Genomic DNA, 22,253 nt, shown 5'->3' on the forward strand with positions numbered 1-22,253 from the left:
CAACTACTTATTTAAGAATTTCTCTATAAAAATAATAAATTGTATAATAGTCTTAACTATCATACTTACTAAGTTAAGACTAAAAAGTAATGTCTTCTTTTCTCTAAAATTAGTTTAAATGAATAAAACCAATTGGAAGAAATATTTTATAAATTTACAAGATCTAACCATCAAATTTAATTGAAACAGAACCTTTAGCGACTGTACTGCTGGTCATCGAAGTCGACGACAACGATGAAGAGACCAACGTTCCAGTGAATCTCAACGAAGTCGCGGATGAGTTGGAACATGGCGAAGGATTTAACGTCGAAAGAATCAACGATGCAGGTGAAACCAAAGTGCTCAGAGTGAAGCTCGATAAGAGCGATGTAGAAGGCATGATGCCATCGAAAGCAAAGCTGGAAACGATGAAGAAATCTCGTAACAAGAGAACAGTGTGCGTGAAGTGCTTAGGTTCACCCGGAGGTGGACTTGGAGGAGGACTCGGAGGTGGATTAGGAGGCGGTGGTGGATATGGAGGAGGAGGTGGATTTGGAGGAGGTGGTGGATTCGGAGGAGGAGGTGGAGCAGGTGGTGGATACGGCGGTGGATCAAAAGGTGGATGCAAAGGCGGTTTAGGATGCGGAGGTGGATATCCAAGTGGTGGTGGTGGATATCCTGGAGGTGGATATCCAAGCGGTGGTGGTGGATATCCTGGAGGTGGATATCCAAGCGGTGGTGGTGGATATCCTGGAGGAGGTGGTGGATATCCCGGAGGCAGTGGTGGATATCCTGGAGGTGGATGTCATGGTGGAAACTGTGGAGGAGGTGGATATCCTAGCGGAGGAGGTGGGTGTCATAGTGGAGGTTGTGGGTATTAACATGGTGGAGGTTTCACAATATATGTTTGAATCAACGAAGAATAGTGCAACTCAACAGACACAAATATTAAATAATTTGATATATCTCATTTGAAGTAAAGCATTACTATTTTATCAGAATATTTGTTTCTGGGAGACAACTGCTCATCAACAAAGCAATAAATAATTTTTGTTTCACTATTATTTTAAATTTCTTTTAATAAATATTTTCCATTATATAATTCGTATGTTATATTAAACTTCTTCTTTAAAAAGTGGTTTGAGAAGAAGAACAGCACAAATTCAATGGAAAGAAGCAACGCCGGATTAAGGGGAGGTCTAAGGGGGGCTACAGCCCCCTCTGCCTTCCAGAGGACCACAATCTGAGCCATCTATTTATTATGTCAATAAATATTGACTGGAATTTTGTTCACTGTTGCTTCTTTTTCTATGATTAAATGTTATTTAATTTCATTTAGAATAAATTTTGGAAAACCGGTCCTGGAAAGGAGTTAATAATTTACAAAGTAATGCTATGAGGTAATTTAAAAATCAAGTAACACAAAATAATGATTAATTACTACTAACATAATACTCAATGATTTTCATATGTAACTAACTACTCAGATCATATATTTAATTATAAACTGAAAGTTTATGAGGTAATTGTGCAAATTTTATATTTGACAAACTTTCTAAGCTTCCAGTTTTTTCTAATCAAAAATTTACATTCAAATTAACTATTTTTGTATTTATCACAGGTGGATATCCTGGACACTCTGGAGGAGGAGGAGGTTGCAGCACATGGTATATATTCAAAATTTACAACAATTTTAATATGCAACAACCTAATACCCCAAAAAATAATTTATTTTTCCTTATTTCAGTGGTGGTGGTGGTGGAAATTCGTACGCTTCAGCTTCGGCACAAGCTCAATCCGGTAGCTGGTAAGCATACACTTATTTATCCATTTAATCGACAAATATAAACAATCGTGTTCTTACAGGGGAAAATAAACCAGTTGGAATTGGAGGGTTAGAGAAGTCATCAATTACCTACTGCCTGAAATGTTCTGAACAAAGTGATACGAACAAGTAATCTCATTAATTTTGCCACAGTGTAACGTTTGTCATCTTGATCACCTGATTTGTATAACTGTGCACAGAGAATAAAAGACGAAATAAGAAATACAGTAAACGGGTTTCGTTTTTAATGAAAGCACAGGAATCATCGTATTAGTTGGATTCAAGCGAGTTCCAGGAAATAATCTCAGGTTCCATTGGTGATTGATGTTCGTCGTTAAAAGAGGAAGAAGCGCAACCAGATAACGAACATGGTTTTTAACATACCGTGTGCATTGCAAGCCAGTATATTAATTCTTACGTACGATTCGCGAGTTACCTGTGTTTATGATAATATGATAATCGATCATGTGGATCATGACAGTTTTCATTTGTACTTTTGTTCAACTTGAGAAGCTGTTACCACCCTTGTGACTAATTTGTACAGAAATGTTAGAACTACTGAAAAGATGAATAAAAATATTTTTATATTTGAAAGATTATTTTAATACTTTTGAATGTATGAAAGCAGAGCTGGGTTGAATTCAAAGAAAAAAATATCTAAAATATCAGATGTAACAAACAGTTAGAAAATATTAATGTTTAGTTTACAATTTGAATATCTCTGCAATGGGATATACAAAGAATAGAAAATTGTTTTTTTTTCTCTTTAAATTCTCAGACATTGAATAGCAATCGAATAATATCATTTTCCTTGGATAACTTTCATATCAAACAGGATATTCGATCAAGCATTATTATTAATCCATGGTGAAGTGGAAGACCGGTTTAATTAGTCTTTCGATATCTTGACTGTTCCTTGAATCTCCTTGATGACTAAAGCTTCGTTTGCTCATAACATGTTAGTTTCTTTTCTCCATGAAGCGTTAAGGTTTTTCCTTAATCCTTGCATTCAGTAGGAAGGTAAACTACTATATAACTAATGACAGAGAAAGTTCATTCCGAAAGGTATATTTTTAAAATTAATTGATGATGAAAGTTGCACAGTTTATTAAAATATCTAGGTTTATGTTCATTAAACATAAAATTCTTGTTTTCCTAATATTCCTGGAACTTGCAGTGAAAAGAAATGAAATTGAAAGCTGAAAAACTACTTTTTCAATGATCCTATGATACATATGGTTCACATACGTTTAGATAATTCGAATATAATGAGTAAATTGTAGACGAATAATTACGCATATTAAAACACTGATAGATAGAACGATTCAATTTCATCCATGTAATGAGAGGTAAAGACAGGTATGCAGCTTCTTCCGTACAGTTCACCGGCGACTTGTATCTGTATACATCTTGCAAGTAGCAAGTCCATGCTGTAATTATGGCGTGAGTTGGGTGAACATAACGGTAAAGTGTCGATTCTTTTCTTTATTTTTGCAAGCCCGTCGAGAGAATGAGTAGAGGCGCGCGTGCGGAACAAATTCCGCGCCGAAACGAAGTGAAACCTGCGAGACTAGGTGATATTGTAGTTTTCTTGCAAATAACGTAATCGGTATACGTATAGTGATACTGTCCGCGGTATATCAAATTCCTCCTTTTATTTCCCCCATTAAACGTGAACAGTTATTCCAACAGTTCATTGAACTTGGAAACTAACCATTGCTTCTGCATCGTTTCTTATCAAAATGTTTAAATTCGTAATTATGCATTAAATCTTGGGTGATACAAGTTTTTATTAGGATATCATCATATTAATAAAATCAAATGAAGTAAATGAAGGTCTTCCTATTTTATGTTTCCAAAAGGGTTGAACCCCCCATAATATGAATTATCCAAGTAAATTAATTTTGGAAAAATATTATGGAAATTTCAATTATTCAAGTAATCGTGGTTACCGGCAATTTGGCGCCATTTATTACCAGCGCTATTTCGAATCCATAAAAGCGAGGAAAAAAGCGTAATGTTAAAGGCGCCAAATCAATTTGCATACGTAATAACTGTTCTAAATAATAATTTATCTAAAAGATTAATTAAATCGAAAAATGTGCTCCCTAAAATATTTCAATTTTTTCTAATAAATACTTTTGATCATCATTAATATTTTTGACGATATTCAATTGTCACTTTTTAAATAACAAAAATATTACAAAAATTGTAAAAATAATAAGGGTATCTATTTTGAACTACAAAGTGACGATAGGAATGAAGTGAAAATGTGGGTCTGCGGGTCGGTGAGTACCCAGTGACTTCAATCGAAGCCTCAATCACGAGTACTTTGCCAGTCTTCTTCTTCTTCACATTTCACAAGTATTTTCCGGTCGTTGACCATCGGCGACGGTAAACGGCCCTCGAGGTCTTCTGGACGAGCGATGCAGTGATGAAAAACTGGGCGAACCAGGGGCGAATCGTAAAAACTTACTCCGACAAGTGAAGTAATCGGACCTCGGTTTCTCCTTCGATCTCTTTCAGAACATCTTCACGGGTATCAAAATTTCATTTCGCAGAAATATTCAAGGAAAAACTTCAGATCTTAGCTAAGCCGTTGAATTCTTACGAAACGTTAGCTGTCCTGATTTTTCAGTCGGCACGGAACGGCTTAAGTTGGCCGGTGATTATTACAAGGCTCTAATTTCATCCTTCTTTTTGTTTTACTTAGAGTCGTAAAGGAAACCGGTTATGTCCAACTGGTGTATACGTAAAAATGTATATTATTTATTAGAACCGTGGAGTGTTCTGCGGTGATTTTCCTTTTCGTGAGAATGCCTCGAGGAATCATTTCCTAATTCACTCATAAGATCATTCGAATCAATGATCTGCTTCTCCGATGATAGTTCCGTGTAACGTGTAGTGCAATAAGGACATCCTGTTTGGCAATTGCGAACGATCTACTCGCGACACATTTTACAATACACGTTCCATGTGACGATCTACAATGATGATCAAAATATTTTCAACTAATTTAAAAATCAGTGGTTCATGTCAATTACAGAAATTTAAACCTTGAACAGAGAAGTCTAGGTCAACCGTGACCCAAACTTACAAAACGTATACAAGGTTGCTGATTTAAAATTGAATGTATAATTTTTGAACGAAAGGGTTTCATATATTGGAAGAATAATTTTTAGAGGAAAAGTGTAAAATTTAAGAAATGAAAATAATGTGAAATGCGAAATTAAATTAAAATTGGGGCTCTCTTCATGGTCCGTCGTCCAAAGGATATTCAAGTATGTATACTAGATACTGAAAGTGTTAAGTATAGAATGCAGATACTGTAATTTATAAATGAGAAAATTTATTAGGGAGATGTACCTGTATCAGCTTAGAATTGCTATATTTGGGAGATGAAGTTACAACTAGTGACCTACTAAACCAGAAATCTGTGTCGATTGGTGAGATAATGTATGCATGCATATCCGGCAGTAAAGTACATAGTACATAGGTAACTTGTCGTTTACGCACTTTTTCAACACGTACAAGCGGAAAGGGGGACGTTGATCGATGATAATACGTTACTCGTGCTGAACAATATTGCTCGGAATGGATTTCGGTAATACCTAAGGCAAGTTATAAAATGATTGGCACTTTAAGCTGAAACTTTATTTTAAAGGTCAGATGTATTTAGTAAATGCGTATGTTATTGAAAATGAAATCGTTAATAATTGATGTGGTATAGAGATATCAAATTCTTCTCCCTCTCTTTTTTTATTAATTTTATATCAAAATACTTTAACAACCGCATATTCCATAGAATCTAAGATCCTTAAAATTTCTATGGAATTACATTTGAGAGTTTTATTTCATACCATTCAAAATTACTTAATTTTAAATTGTGATTAAAAACAGTATGAAAGATAATAATGTAACACGTTATGAATTAAAGTCACGAATACGTGACACGTGTTAAGAAAATCATAACAAAAGTATGAAAAATTAAGAACCCGATAATACTCTTTCTCTTAATTCAATACAAGTTAAAATGAGATGTACAATGTTGATATAAAATATGTTTATGGTGGCACGAAAATATGATAATAAAAATTATATCAATAATTGGAGCTACTATGATTGTCTAAAAATAAGAACAGGTACAGAATTAATTCATACACTTAATAAATTATAAATTTTATAGTAATTTGATTTTTACTTCAGTCTTAGAAAATGATAATAAATTGAATACCCTATTCCAAGGATAATAAGGTAATCTACAACTACAACAAAAGATAGTAGAAAGTGTTGTTAATTTAACAATTTTACGAAATGCTGTCACGCACATCGCTTCAGAGATGAGTTATTTCTACATTTATTAACTCCTCCATTGCGTTGGAAAAAGCTTATTTAAGATGAACACGCGAGTCCTCGCGTTGCCTCATGATCCTGACCTTTCGTTCAGGATATGTTATTACCTGCGAGACTTATTCGTTCTAATAAAACAGCTGTGTGCTGAAATTGAAAAGCAACTTGGTATTCGTGTAACATCGTGTTGCTGCATGATTTTATTGAAAATCCGAGAGAAAGATATAATAATCGCAGTAGGATTCACAAAAAGGAATAACATGTTTCTAGCTGAAGATTACTCGAAGAATTAGGATTAGGCAATTTAGTACCGTTTTTTTTGTTTTACGGTTAAGTTCATAATCACAGTGCATTCACAAGAATGAATAACACGTTTCTAACTGAAAATTACTCGACGAATTAGGATTAGGAAATTCAGTACCGTTTTTTATTTTGACCATCAAGTTTATGATAATTTTAAAAAATGTAGTATTTAATACTAGCATTATTTAATTATGATAAGAGAAAAAGAAAAATAATTAAAATTTTTAATTTACTTTTTCTACTTTTATATAATGTAATTTATTACAGAACCTTTGTGTAAAAATTCTGACAATAAATATTTCATAATTTTTCATAATTGTTACTGATATTAAGTACACAAATTAACTCAGTACCTCTAGTGTAAATTTTCTTTTCAAAAAGAAATCTTAAATTTAAAAAAGAAAAAACAGAATTAATATGATTTAAAGTATTAAATTATAATATTAACTTTCGATGAATAACATTAGACAGAATTGCATACGTTCAAGTTCTATGAATTATACAAACGAGTTTCATCCAATGAATCTACGATTACAATTTATCAATGCTTATCGTACATCGATCAGTGGCGACCTTCGATTAACAAGATTTATGCACTGTCGATCTTAGAATCGGATTCACTCGAACGATCAGGAAGAAGAGGACTCAAGGTTAAAGATCTCGTGGGGTACGATTACCTGTGCGAAGGGATCGAATCTGTCCGATCAGTAGCATACCATTCCTAGCTAAAAAGCATATCACGTTCCTTCCTTTATACGTTGAATAATATTATTTAATATAAAATATTTTCTTTATCATTGTTAGTTATAGAAAGTAAAATATAACATTTTAAAAAATCAAGCGAATGTTTCAATAGTAAAAATATTGAAATGTATGTATTTCTAATATTTTACATTTACTTATGCTAAATTTTAAGTTTAATTTATTTACAAGAATTTAATATTAAAATATTTCGTGCAGTAATTTAGTTTTCTGTGTCACAGTAATTGTTTCAAATTCTCAAGAAAAAAGAATGTGAAAAACAGCAGTTAATATTTTAATTGTGATAAATTATTGCTACTTCATTTCATTTTCATTTATCACAAACGACCGTAGCAACACGTAATAATCGCGCAAAATTAAAAATGCGACGTGACGTGGCTAGCAAATATTTAACATTAAATAATTATACAATAATACCTATACAGTATAAAATTAATACACCATTATATTAATTAGTATTATTTATATTAATACTAATTAATATTTGATTTTCTATTATATCATTCTAACTAAATTTCCATCTTATTTTATTTTTATTTTTGAAATAAGTAAATTGACACAAGGTGCAAATATTTTACAATGTTACAATTTCTGTGATACTTATTGAATTCTCAGTTAAAATCACATTTTTCAGTCCTTGAAAATAGAATCCTTCTAACAGAATGGGAACCGATGCACCTGGATTTACAGGTCAGCTTCTCTACCGGTGAGAATTTCTAAGAAAGCTATAACAGCAATAACGATCGTTGGTCGGATCTCGTCTGCGTTTGCCGAAAGTAAAGGAAAGATTTGACTTTTTGCTCCGATATTAACGGAACGGCGTTAACCCTGAGGGGCCTTTCTGTGGCAGACTGCTGAAGGGTAGGAGGGGACCGTACATATAAAGGAGAGAGCCCCGTACTCTGGGGGCTCAGTACCGTTCAAAGATGCAGGTTGCTGAGATAATACGTGGTACCAGGGCTATCTACGAACTAGTGTTTCTTATATCTATCTCTATCACTTATGTCCGTGAGTAAATGAATTTTTTGAAAGTCCCGCGTAAAAATCGTGCAATACAAATCTATATGATCCCATAGTGTTCCTTTTTTTTCAATTTCTTAACTGATGTGGGAACAAGTGTTATTGCTGTGAAAACATGTTTTATCGAGTTATTCGTGTGCCTTGGAAATATGTGATTGATTATTCATCGGTATTAATCCTCGAACAAAGGAGAAGCCAGAACATCAATGGTGCTTCGATTAAAATTACAGACACTGAAATTATTCAATTAAAGACTTTTATTTATTAAAAGATTATCTTCAGAGTCTAAAATTAAATCTAAATTGTCGTTGTTCTGTTATCTTCTGTTCGAGGGTTAATTAATTGAAAAGTGTAACAAAATAAAATAGAGTGTAAACTGGTTTACTGAATGAAATGGTTTGAAATAAAATGTCTTACACTAATGAATGAAAATGATGGTCTTGTACAGTCTAATTTGAATATTTAATTAAGCTCCAATAGATTTGTAATTGTAAAGAGCATACTACGATTAGAAACGAGTGCCTATCGAAGTTTAATTTAATTTAATCGTAACATAAATTCTAATTTCTTTTAGATTCATTGCCACTCCAAGTGTTACCAAGTATACCGGGTTATATTCCGGTTTATATAAGACATGGTGATCAACCATTGGAAGAAATAAATCCTGCGTTAGCTGAAGCATTTCACGAAGGATCGAGCTTGTCTAAGGTGACCCAATTCGCTATAATAAATAGATCAAAAGATAGATTGTAAATTCTCTGAATTCTTTCTTCGGGTAATCAAAAATAATTAAACTATTAGTTATAGTGAAAATAACAAGTATGAAAAAATAATTAATAAATTAGGTTGCTTTTTAAATATTATTAATAGCGTCAATATAAATAATCCATCTAGTTAAAAAATAACTAGATTCTTGTAGTTTGAATATTTTAAGAATAATAGAATAATTTTTATTTAATTATTTACCATATTAGCCATTTGGAATTTAATAAATTCAATATTATTCTGTAAAATAAATGAATAATTTAATTATTTTCTTTAGATACATTTCAGTTTCTCATTTATCAAATTTTGAGATAAAAGTTTGCAAATTTTAATAGCAGTTTTTTTCAACAACCAACTAACTGTATCAACATCATCTTACAGAGTATTAACTTAGATAATATTTCCGGTCATGGAAATATCAATCCTGTCGAAGAAGAGACGTATAAATATGATATTTACCCGTTACATATTAGACAAGTGAACAATCATTTCTCTACTAAGGACGAGGATGATAAAAAATCAGTAGAGGAAGTTACAAAAACGGAGACGGAAAAATATGCAAGCAACACGGATAAGAAAAATCGTCAAGAGAAGCCTAGGCGGAAAGGAGCTCCAAAACCAGTGGTTAAAGTATGACATATTATTATTTAATATATTTGCACATACTTAACTAAAGAAAATAATCATATTTAGCGAATGAAATAATTGAAAACAAAAATTAACAAAGTATAAGTCCTGTTTTGTCAATTTTTTGACATAAATTGTTATCCAATAATTTCATTGACGAAGATACATTCTATCACTCGAATAGTATGCACAATAATGACGAACAATATGATGATACCAAGAAATATCATCGTCAGTTTGAACATACCGACCTCACTGTTTCTATATATGGATATACATACATGTACTTTCAATTGAAGTTTGCGTTGATGGTTAATCTGAGCATGAAATCGATGACTCATAAAATCACAGCCTTTCAATTGGTCGTATCATAATGTATTAATAACAATAAATTAACATCTTCAGGGATGATTTTTCATAGATTCAAGATAATTGAACACTTGGCTAGCTTGACAAGAATGAAAAATGAAGATATACGTACATGCCTAACTTCAAGGAAATTTCTAATAACAATGAATAAAAAATATATGAATGTCATTTAGAAACGTGTCTTTCTTTTATTTATAATATAGACTTCTGAAATTATGAAATTCTCAAATTATTTTTCTCATACGAAAAATAAAAAGAATAATGTATTTAATGTAAAATTTTTATTTTATGTTTAAGATTAATCCACTGACCGAGGAAGAGAAAGAAGCCCTGGAGAAATTGCAAATCGACGTTAAAGATAACCCAAAGCTTCTAAATTCGAATCTGCATCTACGATTGTCATCAGATGAAATTAATGGCAATACTAACGAAGAAATTTTTAAACAGCGCACAGAAGTTGATCCAACCGCCAATTATTCAATTCAACCTGACCCTTCTCCAATTAAAGATGCTGCCCAACATTCGGCCGACAAGGATGCTCCAATATCCACGCTGGCAAACGAAGGAATGCCAGTTAAAAAACAACGTCTGCCGAATATTTTATCCAATGTTCGAAAGGTACTACCTTCGTCGGACATGGTTTTCAAAACAGAGGAGGAACGAACGGAGGAACAATCTTTGAAAGAAAAATCAAAATAAAGCAAACGTACCCTTCTATAGTGAGACTTATTTGTAGTTATACGATTAGTATAAAATATTGTGATGAATAGATTTTAGTACCCGTTTCTTTAACGTCAAAGTATTATAAGTAGATTTACCGTTCAGAAAATAAAGATAAACGTCAAGTTTTATGCAAATCACTTATCACGTTGAATGTCGCAGTGAAAATAATATTTAAGCTTGTGTAAGTGATAATATTAATGTGATCTAAAATAAAAAAATTTTTCTATCAATTATTTTATAATATTTTTATGGATCGGGTCACTGGTGACCCCCATGGCATTCAGCGTGTTATTATAAAAACAAAAATCTTTAACAAATGTAAATGATTGAACTGGATTAATTGTATAAAAGTAGTTTATGTCGTTATTAATTATTACAAAAGCCAATGCAAATGTAATTACAATATTTAATATAGATATTTGTTTACCAAGCGAAAGATAAGCAAGTCAAAGTTACCACCGGGTATTTGAACTTTCTACAAATATGATTCAATCTTATCAGTTTCCTTCCTTTCGTTGGTCGTTAGAAATGTTTCCCTGCATTTCTATCCTATAATCGTTATTGGCGGTGTTCAGAACAAGCAGAGCGGGTATCACGTTCAACTGGTTGCTTCTTGATACTTTTGGAGTCGATTTAATGCTCTTAAATGTATCTTCGTTCACGTTTATCTCCAAACGTGATCGTCGATCTTGAAGGAATCTGGCGCTCGACAAGATGAACGTGTTATTCCCAAATTGACAAGCGAAGGCTGGCAGGTGTTGCTTGACTTCCGGTATGTAAACATCCCGGACCGCTCGACACTGAACGCTCGACGAGCTCGTCCGTTGAGGATTTTCATTCTCACGTTCTTTCGGACGATCCAGATAAATTCCTTTCCTTCGTTCGGCAACGTTCGAATGTTTATCACTTCTAGTGTCCGGCTCTATACTACGGCCCGCCGCAACTTCACTCAACGAGGCTATCTGAACTTTAGCAATTTTCGATAAAGAAAATATCAAGCACAATTCTTTGCTTTCGTAAGGACACGAACGAGCATTTTCTTTCCCTTTCTCGCTGCAATTCTTGTCACTACAATTTTCATGGTCCACTGGGTCGTTATTTATTCCACTAATTCGATTATCTTTGTAATTTGAATCTTCGTTAACAAGTTGATTCGAGGTCTTCGAAGCACCGTTCGTGATATCAAACTTGAAATTCCAGTCCTGAATGGCTTTCTCTTCACTAAACGAAACAATGTTTACAGCAGTCACGACCAGGAACAATCGTTTGTGTAGCATTTTATGAAGCATGTCTGAAGAGTTTCTCACTGGTATATTCTTTTTTTTTTTCTTTTCTTCGCGTATCGTTTCTTAGGGCGACCTGTAACAGCCTCCGTTGCGGTGGACACTGACTGCGATGGAAAAAACAATGTGAACGCAGAGGCAAACAAGGTGCACAAGGACTGAAGATTGGGCCGTTATGTCTACTGTGTTCATTTCATGTTCGCTGACCTTATCTCCTGTTTGGGCACCGCTCGAATACCGTCAAAATCTGACCTATCTTTCGAAGAATTTCACTTCGACTTTGATCTTAAGAGATGCTTTACACAACCTATGTTCGACATTCAATTCGTACCCTTTGTATGTTTACGTACAGAAATAATTTTATTTGTTAATATTTTATTGAAAATATGAAAGAAAAAATTACGTAGTGTTACTGATACAAATTCACATGAAACAACATCATTGGTTTATTGATATTTTTAAACTAAACCTTAGTATTGCAGTTATTTATTATTTATTAATATAAGAGAATTTTAGTAAACTGGTTTTGGTAAAATTAAAGCATACTGAATAAATGAAATATTTTATACTGTACCTAATTTCTTGTATTAAACTCTAGAAGCTACTATTCTCGTGCTGTTAGGTTATTAATTACACGTATTCGTGTATAAGTAATAATATTGAATATATAAATTAAAGATTATAGATTCAATTAAAATAATTAAGGTAAGCATCAAATTTCATGTTCATAATTTTTTCTGATACGATTAACGTGATTACAATCGCTGACACTATGTGCGCAGACTATATGCGCAATGCGATGTCAACAATTTGTAATATAAGATGCGAGACGTGACTTTTGCGTTGCACATGTATAGATGAAATGTGTATATTTTATTATTATTTACGCGTTGATGAAATAATGCACTAATTCGGAACCTATTTTCAAGTAAAGAACAAGGTTGCATCGTAATAGAAATTATTCGTTCGGGTATACTGAATGTAAATCATAGTTTTTTTGTTTTTTGTTATTTTATTTTTTTTTTACTCAATACTACGCATGAATTAAACTTAGTAAAATTGTTGAAAATTACGAAACCTTTGTATGCGATAAAAATATAAAGTAAAACTTATACCTAACCTTAAAATTGTCTAATTTTCTTGGCTGATTCCTGTATTACTCTACATCTATGAACGTGAAGCTGTGACAAAATTAAGATAAAATGGCTGGTCAACAACATCCCTTCCCATCTGGATTTCCCAATGTACAACAATCTGCAATGAGGACACAATTTGGTGGAGGACAAATGGTATCTGGTTTAATGGGTCCACAACAAGGCAGTAAGTAAATTCTTAGTGGGAAAGGTAAGTAAAGTAAGAGCTGATATTAAAAAATAAAATTATGTGCAGGTATGGTAAATCCTCAACAATTTGGAGTTGGTGTAGGTGGAGTAGGTTCAAATACTATGGGTATGCCAAGCGCTCAACAAGTATTAGCACAGCAGCAACAACAACAACAATCTGTAGCAATGCAACAGCAAGTACAACAGATGCAACAGCAACAATTACAATTGCAGCAACAGCAACAAGCTGCAATGGTTCAACAAAATAATCAGACAGGCAATCAAGCTACCACGCCACAAACTCCTGTACCTCCCACACAACCACCACCTCAACAACAGCAACAAAACAAAGAATTTAATACTGTCAGTTTATGCAGGTTTGGTCAAGAAACTGTGCAAGATATTGTCAGTCGTACCTTGGAAGTTTTTCAAACACTGAGGGTTCTCCAACCACCAAATGGTTATTAGAAATTGAATTTATTTTGGAACATGTTTGACTGTACTACTGACTTAAGAATTGTAATTTCAGGTACAGCACAAGGAGCAAGTTTATCTAATGAAAAAAAGGCTAAAGTACAAGACCAATTAAGAACACTAAAATTATTATTCAAACGTTTAAGACTGATTTATGAAAAATGTAATGAAAACTGTCAACTTCAAGGAATGGAATATACGCATATAGAAAGTTTAATTCCTTTAAAAGAAGAATGGGATATGAAATCTGATGAGAAAAAGACATCTGAAGCTTACAGACTTGCTTGTGAGGAGAGCAAGGAAATTATAGAGGTAAATATAAATTTTGTAACATATGAAACAGAAAATAAGATATTGAAATAAGAAAAACTAATTTTAATTGTGTTTTCAGCAAGTTGTACTAAAAAATAGACACCTTAAAGAAATCATTGATCATTTACGACGCATTATTTTAGAAATAAATACAATGTTAAACATGCGTCGATCCTAACTCATGAATTGTACATAAATATTTATATAAGTTATTAAAAAAGATATGTTAAAAATAAAAGTATTATTTCATATGTAACTTACCCATGTTTGGAGATTTTATTATGCTGTGTTAATATCTTTAACATCCAGATGAATAATATCACTTGCCCTAAGAACAGCTTCTGGAACCTTCCCTAGTGGTGTTTCCAAGTTGCGTACATATACTTCTAAAAAGTCTATGTCACAGCCTCTAAATTCAGCAGAAACTCGAGTATTTTCATACAAATAAAACTCTGCTTGTTTGCCTGTGACAGATAAAGATTTACATTTACAAAACTTAAGTTCACTAAATAGTCAGTTTTAACAGAAATATTGCCTTAAAAGATGAACTTATACTATTTCTCTGCAGTCCATGCTTTTCACTTATTATTTTATTTCTATTTACATAAATGAAAGTCAAATTTAATTTATTATAAGGCTAGGTTTTCGATATTGGCGCCACATTTAAGCAATATTACTTAATTACATTCGTTTAATAAAAATGTAATTTGTAAACTACTCGTGCAAAATTATAAATTTACCGATAAATTAAATAAATATTTTATAACAGAGGTATTTGAAAGGAGAAAATAGATAAATATTTAGAGAAGGTAAAATTTCATACCAACAATGCCGGTAATTACACGCAGGAACCGTTCACGTAAAAATGCGCGAGCTTCTTGCTTTTCCGCAGTAGCAAATTCTAAATTACTATTTTCATTAACTTGTACGTCATCTGCAACTGTACTAATCATTATTTCAGAAATTTTTGACATGTAAAAACCAGATTTCTCCTATGGCGGTAGTAAACAGTGCTGCAAGTACAGTGTCGCTGTCATACCCGCCAAATTCAAAATTCGAAATACTGTATCTTAACAATATGAACAGTCTTACAAAATATTATTGTTTAAATCAATGTTAAAATATAAATAATCATTCTGAAAGTGAAATATAATAATAGTGAGGGTACAATTTTTGCTTAGATGTAGGAATAATAATCCTGAAGGTGATTATTTAATTCTAAAGAAAACAGCTTGTTTAGAAGACATGTTAGATACCCACATGTCCTAATAAAAACATTCGATCGACGTGATTGACATATTTCCAACGATAGCTTAAAAAAACGCACTTTCACTAGATAACAGATGAGGGCAACCCGCAGGTACTTTAGAATTTTGTCAAATAGCTTTCACAGTTTCGTTTCATTTTTGTCTCACACATCGTGCAGTGACAATGAATCTCTTCATTCTCATTCTTTTGACTGTCAGTGTTTGTTGGCACAGTGAGTATTAATATTAAAATCCCAAATTAATATTTCCTCCAAGACTTTATTTAACTAGTCTTATTTGTTTACAGGTACACGTTGTAAAACTGTACCAGCTACCAATCGAATAAAAACGATTCCCATTTCAAGGGAAACGCCTACCATGATGAATATTGAAAATCATACGGAAAAGCAACTTCTATGGAAGATTTTAATTCCGGAACAAAATTTGTCGACGATACAAGAAGTGAACGAAATTGCAAACATAAAAGTTGATCCTTCGAATCGTACATCTAAGAATTTGAGAAGCTTGGCTTTTCTAGCTAGTTTAAGAGCTAATAATTTGGCAAAAGCAGCATCATCCAACGTGAAAACTAATGCTCCATCTGTACCTTCAAACGTCGATGCTACCAAAATTTCATCACAGATCGCTGCCATTTACAACCCTTATTCTTACTTGACTCATCCTTACATCTTAACTGCTCCCTTGGGCATTTATCCTTTATTGGATCTGCTACGATTGCAATCACTTGGAGGAACGAATAAAAATTTTCAATCGCTGCCAGAACACCTACAAACTTTATTGGATAATATTAAACAAACGAATTTGATAAATAATAATGACGAATATGGGGAGGAGAACAAGAAAGTTGAAAAAGTGAAAGCTTCAAGTGAGAATGGTGATAATGAGCATGGGGGAGATTTCGAAGTTGAGGATTATCGGACTTCAGAAGAAAAGGTAAAATGAAGAAATTACTAAATTACTAAATTACTAAATACTATTAATTTTCATACTTTTATTTATACTTCTGTCCAAGTATATATTTTTATAATTAAACAAGAAATTGCAAAAAGATAATTTTTATAACTTTGTGAATGGTGAAATTAAATTTTTAATAAGTATCATTAAATTTTTTCAGTTTTTAATGACTTTGTGAAATGTTCGATTTTAAAGTCAATTAACGACAGTTTATCATTATCATCAACAGGTGACGGCCTCTGATACTGCATGTAATGCACAGAAGAAAATTAACACGAAATTGAAAGATGTTTCTAAAGAGCATGAGGACATCGAAAATTCTGGACAAAATACTCTTGCTAATATAATTAAAAATAATAAAACTCACGCAGACGTTTCAAAAAATCCGGGTACTCACAATTCAACAGGAAGTTATAATTATACAAGTTATCCATTTTATGGCTATTACTACGGTGGATACCCACCAAATATAAACCATGTTGATTTAACTACAGACACAAACGACTATAAATATCACGATTACGAGCATATCAATTACAATTTACCTTCTTACGATAAACCCGTAAATTTTTATTCAGATCAAAAGTACAATTATTATTCTGTTCCATCTGGTGATCCTTACCTGTCGAATCAATTTCATCAGGAACAAATACCTGAATATTTTTCTAACGATTTCAAAAGACACCTGTATACGACGGATAATCCACCGACATTCTCGAACAATGATTTCAAACCTATGGCATAAAATCATTGTAACGTATTGTTTAAATATATGGGATAGGATAAGAAGAATAATTGAATGTTTCATAAAATTAATGATTTTTGTAATTTTTATATCTAAAAGTGAATTCACAAGAGATTAAGAGATTTATTAAGTGACGAATTTTATTTAACGCTCAGATGGCGAGATATTGAGATAATGATAATTTAAATTTAATTTTAGATACTTTTTTTAATTAACAACAAAAATGATTAGTTAAATCGTTGAATATAATATTGGAAATAAAAACAAAAGATAAATAAAAATGTCACTTGCATCCTTTTAGTCTTAAGTGCCTCATAGCTGATTGCGAGTACTGAATACCTATGTACAAATTTGAATATTCTATTATTTGACTATATTGTCTTCTTGTAGTTCCTATTTGAAATTGTTTACTTCCTTTTGTAACGATCAAAACTAGTTCTAATCACAACGGTTCAGTATGAAACCAATCGTTTACTTATTCATACGGTATGACAATGATAATAATGTAAAAGTGTGTGTAATTCTAGCTATTTAACCTGAATACAACTTAATTAGCGTAATTAACAAGAATCAAGTTAGAAGGATTGAGTATAATATATGTTAATATATGTGTTGTGTAATAAAAATGAAAATGTTTGTTTTCTTATTCACTAGTATGGTAACTACAGTTCATTACTGTACTTCAGCTAGTAAGTACAAAAACATTTCTTGTATAATGTTCTTGACCTAAAAAATTATAATTATTTTGAAAAAGATGAAACAGTTCTAAGGTACTTATTAAGGTTTCTGCTAAGTTAAATTTTTTCTTATGAATATGACCGCCGACAATGACCCGGAGATTGCCTATGAAATATTAATGCACAGAAAAATAATTGTTTCTAATATTTTTAACAATTACTTTTCTAGGAATACATTCAGCTAATTACAATTTATCACAAGAATTAACAACAATTTCACCATTATCTTTTGATGCCATCAAAGATACCTCAATGAGATTGAACAGAGAAAATTATGAGCTTCAGAGAGGAATATATCTTTTACCATTGAATCAAGAGTCAAAAAATCATCAGAATATAAATGGATTAAAATCCAATAATATAAAGAATCACGAAACAATTCATACATCCTTAAAATCAATATTTGAACTGTCAAAAGAAGGTAAAGAATGGTTTCAACAAATGTCTGATAAAAGTCTGAGAAAAAGAAATGTAGACAATACAAATAATAGGAAGAAAATTATATCAAAACGCAAACAGAAGAAAGCAAAAGTATTAGGTCGTTTACTGAGGAACAATGTTTGGATTAAAAACTATGAAGATATTCAAGATGATTATATGGAAGATGAAGATGATTATTCTATAAATATGAGCCGGAAAAAAATGAAATGGGAGGATTTTCGAAATGAAGATGGTGCAAGTGTAATGGAATTAATTGCTTTGAATGCGAGACACAAGACGAACATGCGTCAAGCATGAAGTAACAATTAATATTACTGAAAAATTAAAACATTTTTATTATTATTTCCATTTTTACTACTTAATGACATATTTACATTATTATACGTAAATTACATATAACAGAATTCATAAATAAATAACTCAGGACCGAATTAAGCAATCAAACATTGGAAGCTGTGTAATCTAAACTGAAATAATTATTATTCAATTTTCTTTATGAAATAATTATTTTATATATTTGCTGCTGCCAATAACTGTACATGTCCATGTTAAACAAAATTCGTAAGGCAAAAGAAATATCTGTATTTCTGTTTCGAATAAACTAGTGATTGTTTGTACAATTGTTCATGGATGATACAGTTGCTCCAAGTTGTTTTTACAGACGACAATAAAAAAGTAAAAAAGAATCAGTGAGTCTCATAATTTATTCTTCAGGGTAAAATTGAACGATAACGGAGCATCAATCGTAATTCATTTTAATCGTCCATTAATCGGCAAACTCTTCCGCCAGATTCGACCAATCAGACAACATAGTTCACGGGGAAGAAACCTGTTTTATTTTCAGACGAGTTTGGAAGGCTGAGCTTCTCGTCTATTTCGAGAAGGCCGCTGCTGCTAGTATTGTGTCTCTAAAGACGCAAATACTTTGCAGCTTTCACGAGCGATCTTTACCAAAGAAAATTTTTCTATCCTCCATATTTTATTCCCTATCACTTCACGAATATTCTATATATTATATTTGTCACAATTGTAAACTCATAGGAAGGTGATAAAACCGTGAAATCTTAAAAAATTAATTTATATTGCAGGATAAAATTCCTTTTGTAAATATTCTAATTTTATTAAATTTTAATACTTTTACAAAAGAAATTTGAAGAATATACTTTTACATTTTTTACCTTCAAAGAGCTCTAGATCCACCCCACGTTTGCCTACGAACTTTGCAGAAATTCTGTGAACTTTAATTTGTTAATTTAATTAGCAAGTTAGTTTTTTAAATACTGACACATTAACATTTTAATATCAATTGAAAGTTTTGTTGAATTATATATTAATGAACAATCGTACATCTGCTTTAAGACGATTATAATAACCGATTTAAATAATTACCGAGTTCACTCGATCGCATTAAGCATTTCAGTATTGCGTGTATGCAAGGTGTGCGAGAGCGTACGCACACTTATTGGATATTTCGAAGTTTAATGTATGTATAGCGGTAGTCCGATACTGGCCTGGGTATTGCGTGCACGATTATGCAATAAGCAAATAGGAAACGATCGACTTCCTTCACGGAAGCGTTCAATTTTTTTTTTTTCGGTACCTCGATCTTATCACGACCGTGTGCTAATGGATGTTGTCCTTCAGATTATCCGTTACATGGAGTACTAAAGGGTGGTCGGTATTTGTAAAAATTTTTTACAAATATAACAACCAAAAATTTGAAGTAAATTACTTCAAAGTAATTTTATGAAGACCGATCGGATTTACCAAACATCAGAGATCTTTATCAATACATTAAATTAATTGCACCAGCTGCTTCGCAATGAAAATAATTGAATTATTGAAAATTACTCAGTTGCATATAATTTATAATCTTTTCGCAATATTTTAAATCTTCACATTCCGTTGTACAGCATCCGATGGATTGTCAAGAAAGTATCTATGCGATCAGATTAGAACGTGTCTCTTTAAGTCTAAATATATACCGGGTGTTAAGGTTGAATGCCCTGAGATTTCCGGCCTTTACCGTGCGCACTTTGGTTTTCCGTCTTTTTTCTTGTTTTCTCTTTTTTTTTATGCTTTTTGTGTAAGCACTTATATTCTCTTCGTCTCCCGTTACCATTTCCCCACTCTCCGTCTTTCTCTGACGCTCTTTTTCCACGCGAAATCTAATAGCCTTGCATCCTCTAGGACACTTCAGGACTATTTCCTGCGTGTCGAGCGAGCCGGATGGGAAACCACAAATGTAAAACCCCATAGGATGTTCTACTGAAACGGTAATGGTATCGTACACGAAATCGACGATGTGCTGATTTGAAAGGCTAATGAGAAATTTCGATTGAGCGTAATTAACCTAGCTGTGCTAGAATTCTTTCAAAATGTCCTTTTTACCTTCGAGCGTACAGTACAAATTGGTCTCTCATAAAATGAAAAATTTCAATACACTTGAATTGAAACTTTCAGAATTTCTAATTGACTACTGATGGATAGAATATAAGGTTCGAGGTTATAAAAATCATGAACGTCCAGTACAACGTGCACTTTGAAAATTTGCCAAGGGACATCCTGTTGGCGAACAATGAAGGTGTCGTTTCACCCTTTCAATACGGGGCATCTCTACATTTCTTGAAGGTGCGCCTCATTTGGTATGCAACGACGTAGCAACGAATAGCATATATACGGGGTTACCTACGAAATATGTACAACTTTGGACACACGCGTTTTTCAACTTGATGCACGTGCACACAAAGACAGAACGGTTCGTTCTGTGTGGTAAACGTACTCTACGCTCGGGTAAGAACCCCGTCCCGTGTATAGGGGACGACAGAGGAGAAAGACAGCTGTGAGGCAGCTGGCAGCGCGTGCCACGAACCTATGGGGTCTCCTTCGGACGCAGACGACGACGATATCCTATACTTTGTGGACACGTAACTAACGGCAGGTTTCGAACAATGCGATGAACAGAGCTTGCCGAGATACAGGATCGAAGAAGAGGATGACCAAATTATTTCTACCAACGTTCAGCAGGAGGTGACTAAAAGGGTACCATTCCCTTTTGGTAAAATCTTTATTATCTGGGACACTACTGGCTGTAAAAACGGACTATGAAAAAATACAAGAATTATGTTGTATATTACTAATTCAATTTATTTTTTTTTCAGGGATGTATCAACCTCCATGTGGATCATTAGTAGCCATCGTGTAATTTCTTGGAATCTGGGAGAATTTTATACTAATCTTTTCTGTTTCAATATTTTGTGCATTTTATAAAATGGTAAGTATAATTAAAACCATTTAATATCTTCGATTGAGGGATTATTCAGGGTTCTGTTTGAATATATACTGTTTTTGAATTTGATGGGTTTATGAGGTTGAAAATTATTATTACCTTTTTATAGAGAAAGGAGCAGATGAGATATCGGTGTTGCGCGATATTGAACGGGACGTTGGGCTTCCTTAAAAGTTTTTCACTCGATCCAAAGAAAAGAGATCAGCGGGTTCAAAGTCTTCGGGGGAGCGTTTCAGCCTAGTAAACATCTGCCGTCGTCTGCAACGATAATAATTCGAACAGCTGATACTCCTCGGCGGAATGCGGCCTTTCCCTGTAGATCCTGCAGGATCATTTCGTGCTGCCACTTTTAACCCTCGGACCATGGATCCAGGTCTAATTCTTTGTACGATTTAGAATTCAGATATTTTATCATTTCTATTTTTCTAAGTTTCATACTCATTTTTGGAACAAAAGTATTTCGTGTAAGAAGTTAAGTAGCTGACAGTTAAAGCTTGAAAGGTCTGGGTCATGATTGACCCGGCTCCGTCAGTAGAAGGTTGAGGTAGTAACAGATTTAAGAAGCTCGCAAATTGGTTCAATTATTGATCAAGTATTTCGAAAGGCAAAAACACTTGCAAGTAACTAGCAAGTAGAATAATTATATTATTATATGTTGTAATAATGTGAAAAAGTTAATTTCTTTACTTTTCTATTCGAAAATCT

The 22,253-nt window shown here is 32.8% G+C and overlaps 6 protein-coding genes across 13 annotated transcripts in view; 4 read left to right on the forward strand and 2 right to left on the reverse strand.

The window, feature by feature from the left end:
• Window positions 1-2,036, forward strand: part of LOC114878906 (cold shock protein 2-like) — a 2,963-nt gene extending 927 nt beyond the window's left edge. The window contains exons 3-6 of one of the 2 annotated variants that reach the window (XM_029193191.2): window positions 190-828; window positions 1,601-1,646; window positions 1,727-1,786; window positions 1,846-2,036. In XM_029193191.2, coding sequence (XP_029049024.1) covers window positions 190-828; window positions 1,601-1,646; window positions 1,727-1,786; window positions 1,846-1,855 — 755 coding nt within the window. In that variant the 3' untranslated portion in view covers window positions 1,856-2,036. Of the gene's footprint in view, window positions 1-189; window positions 829-1,318; window positions 1,380-1,600; window positions 1,647-1,726; window positions 1,787-1,845 lie in introns of those variants that run through there. The other variant, XM_029193192.2, reaches the window with a different exon arrangement.
• LOC123987929 (gem-associated protein 7-like) overlaps window positions 1-15,138 on the reverse strand; it is a 26,497-nt gene extending 11,359 nt beyond the window's left edge. The window contains exons 1-3 of one of the 2 annotated variants that reach the window (XM_046286301.1): window positions 14,938-15,137; window positions 14,376-14,578; window positions 13,172-13,260 (exon numbers count right to left, since the gene is read on the reverse strand). In XM_046286301.1, the coding sequence (XP_046142257.1) occupies window positions 14,394-14,578; window positions 14,938-15,088 (336 nt within the window). In that variant the 5' untranslated portion in view covers window positions 15,089-15,137 and the 3' untranslated portion in view covers window positions 13,172-13,260; window positions 14,376-14,393. Of the gene's footprint in view, window positions 1-13,171; window positions 13,261-14,375; window positions 14,579-14,937 lie in introns of those variants that run through there. The other variant, XM_046286302.1, reaches the window with a different exon arrangement.
• LOC114878908 lies at window positions 8,116-10,953 on the forward strand. The gene is made up of 4 exons (XM_029193197.2): window positions 8,116-8,227; window positions 8,814-8,947; window positions 9,386-9,634; window positions 10,298-10,953. Exons 1-4 carry the CDS (start codon window positions 8,146-8,148, stop codon window positions 10,697-10,699), a joined length of 867 nt encoding a protein of 288 aa, XP_029049030.2. The 5' UTR covers window positions 8,116-8,145; the 3' UTR covers window positions 10,700-10,953.
• Window positions 11,060-13,216, reverse strand: LOC114878907. Of its 2 annotated transcripts, none has more exons than XM_029193194.2 (2): window positions 13,127-13,216; window positions 11,060-12,113 (listed from the first exon to the last, which is right to left on the reverse strand). In XM_029193194.2, the coding sequence occupies exon 2, from the start codon at window positions 12,010-12,012 to the stop codon at window positions 11,221-11,223; it is 792 nt and encodes a 263-aa protein (XP_029049027.1). In that variant the 5' UTR covers window positions 12,013-12,113; window positions 13,127-13,216; the 3' UTR covers window positions 11,060-11,220. The 2 variants fall into 2 exon arrangements, with proteins under 2 accessions (XP_029049027.1, XP_029049028.1); XM_029193195.2 differs by lacking the exon at window positions 13,127-13,216 and adding an exon at window positions 12,214-12,302.
• Window positions 12,600-14,374, forward strand: LOC114878909 (mediator of RNA polymerase II transcription subunit 30-like). 5 transcript variants are annotated; one of them, XM_029193198.2, is made up of 5 exons: window positions 12,600-12,987; window positions 13,188-13,326; window positions 13,396-13,788; window positions 13,858-14,114; window positions 14,194-14,374. In XM_029193198.2, exons 2-5 carry the CDS (start codon window positions 13,209-13,211, stop codon window positions 14,290-14,292), a joined length of 867 nt encoding a protein of 288 aa, XP_029049031.1. In that variant the 5' UTR covers window positions 12,600-12,987; window positions 13,188-13,208; the 3' UTR covers window positions 14,293-14,374. The 5 variants fall into 5 exon arrangements, with proteins under 5 accessions (XP_029049031.1, XP_029049033.1, XP_029049032.1 ...); XM_029193200.2 differs by having other exon boundaries at window positions 12,600-12,976; XM_029193199.2 differs by having other exon boundaries at window positions 12,600-12,946.
• A 385-nt stretch (window positions 15,139-15,523) lies between the features above and the next one.
• On the forward strand, window positions 15,524-18,079 carry LOC114878887. Its single transcript, XM_029193156.2, has 4 exons — window positions 15,524-15,594; window positions 15,669-16,315; window positions 16,566-17,770; window positions 17,988-18,079. The coding sequence occupies exons 1-3, from the start codon at window positions 15,546-15,548 to the stop codon at window positions 17,079-17,081; spliced, it is 1,212 nt and encodes a 403-aa protein (XP_029048989.2). The 5' UTR covers window positions 15,524-15,545; the 3' UTR covers window positions 17,082-17,770; window positions 17,988-18,079.
• The last annotated feature ends 4,174 nt before the right edge of the window (window positions 18,080-22,253 follow it).

Source organism: Osmia bicornis, chromosome 6, assembly GCF_907164935.1.
Source record: "Osmia bicornis bicornis chromosome 6, iOsmBic2.1, whole genome shotgun sequence".
NCBI classification, from domain to species: Eukaryota; Metazoa; Arthropoda; class Insecta; order Hymenoptera; family Megachilidae; genus Osmia; species Osmia bicornis.

Excerpts from the sequence above, each read along its gene's own strand:
- LOC114878908 (XM_029193197.2), top strand. The coding sequence starts at position 8,146 with ATGCAGGTTGCTGAGATAATACGTGGTACCAGGGCTATCTACGAACTA. Across the intron at positions 8,948-9,385 it reads AAGGATCGAGCTTGTCTAAG|AGTATTAACTTAGATAATAT; the intron begins GTGACCCAATTC and ends ATCATCTTACAG. Across the intron at positions 9,635-10,297 it reads CTCCAAAACCAGTGGTTAAA|ATTAATCCACTGACCGAGGA; the intron begins GTATGACATATT and ends TTTATGTTTAAG.
- LOC114878907 (XM_029193194.2), bottom strand. The coding sequence starts at position 12,012 with ATGCTTCATAAAATGCTACACAAACGATTGTTCCTGGTCGTGACTGCT.
- LOC114878909 (XM_029193198.2), top strand. The coding sequence starts at position 13,209 with ATGGCTGGTCAACAACATCCCTTCCCATCTGGATTTCCCAATGTACAA. Across the intron at positions 13,327-13,395 it reads AATGGGTCCACAACAAGGCA|GTATGGTAAATCCTCAACAA; the intron begins GTAAGTAAATTC and ends AATTATGTGCAG. Across the intron at positions 13,789-13,857 it reads GGTTCTCCAACCACCAAATG|GTACAGCACAAGGAGCAAGT; the intron begins GTTATTAGAAAT and ends TTGTAATTTCAG.
- LOC114878887 (XM_029193156.2), top strand. The coding sequence starts at position 15,546 with ATGAATCTCTTCATTCTCATTCTTTTGACTGTCAGTGTTTGTTGGCAC. Across the intron at positions 15,595-15,668 it reads TGTCAGTGTTTGTTGGCACA|GTACACGTTGTAAAACTGTA; the intron begins GTGAGTATTAAT and ends ATTTGTTTACAG. Across the intron at positions 16,316-16,565 it reads ATCGGACTTCAGAAGAAAAG|GTGACGGCCTCTGATACTGC; the intron begins GTAAAATGAAGA and ends TATCATCAACAG.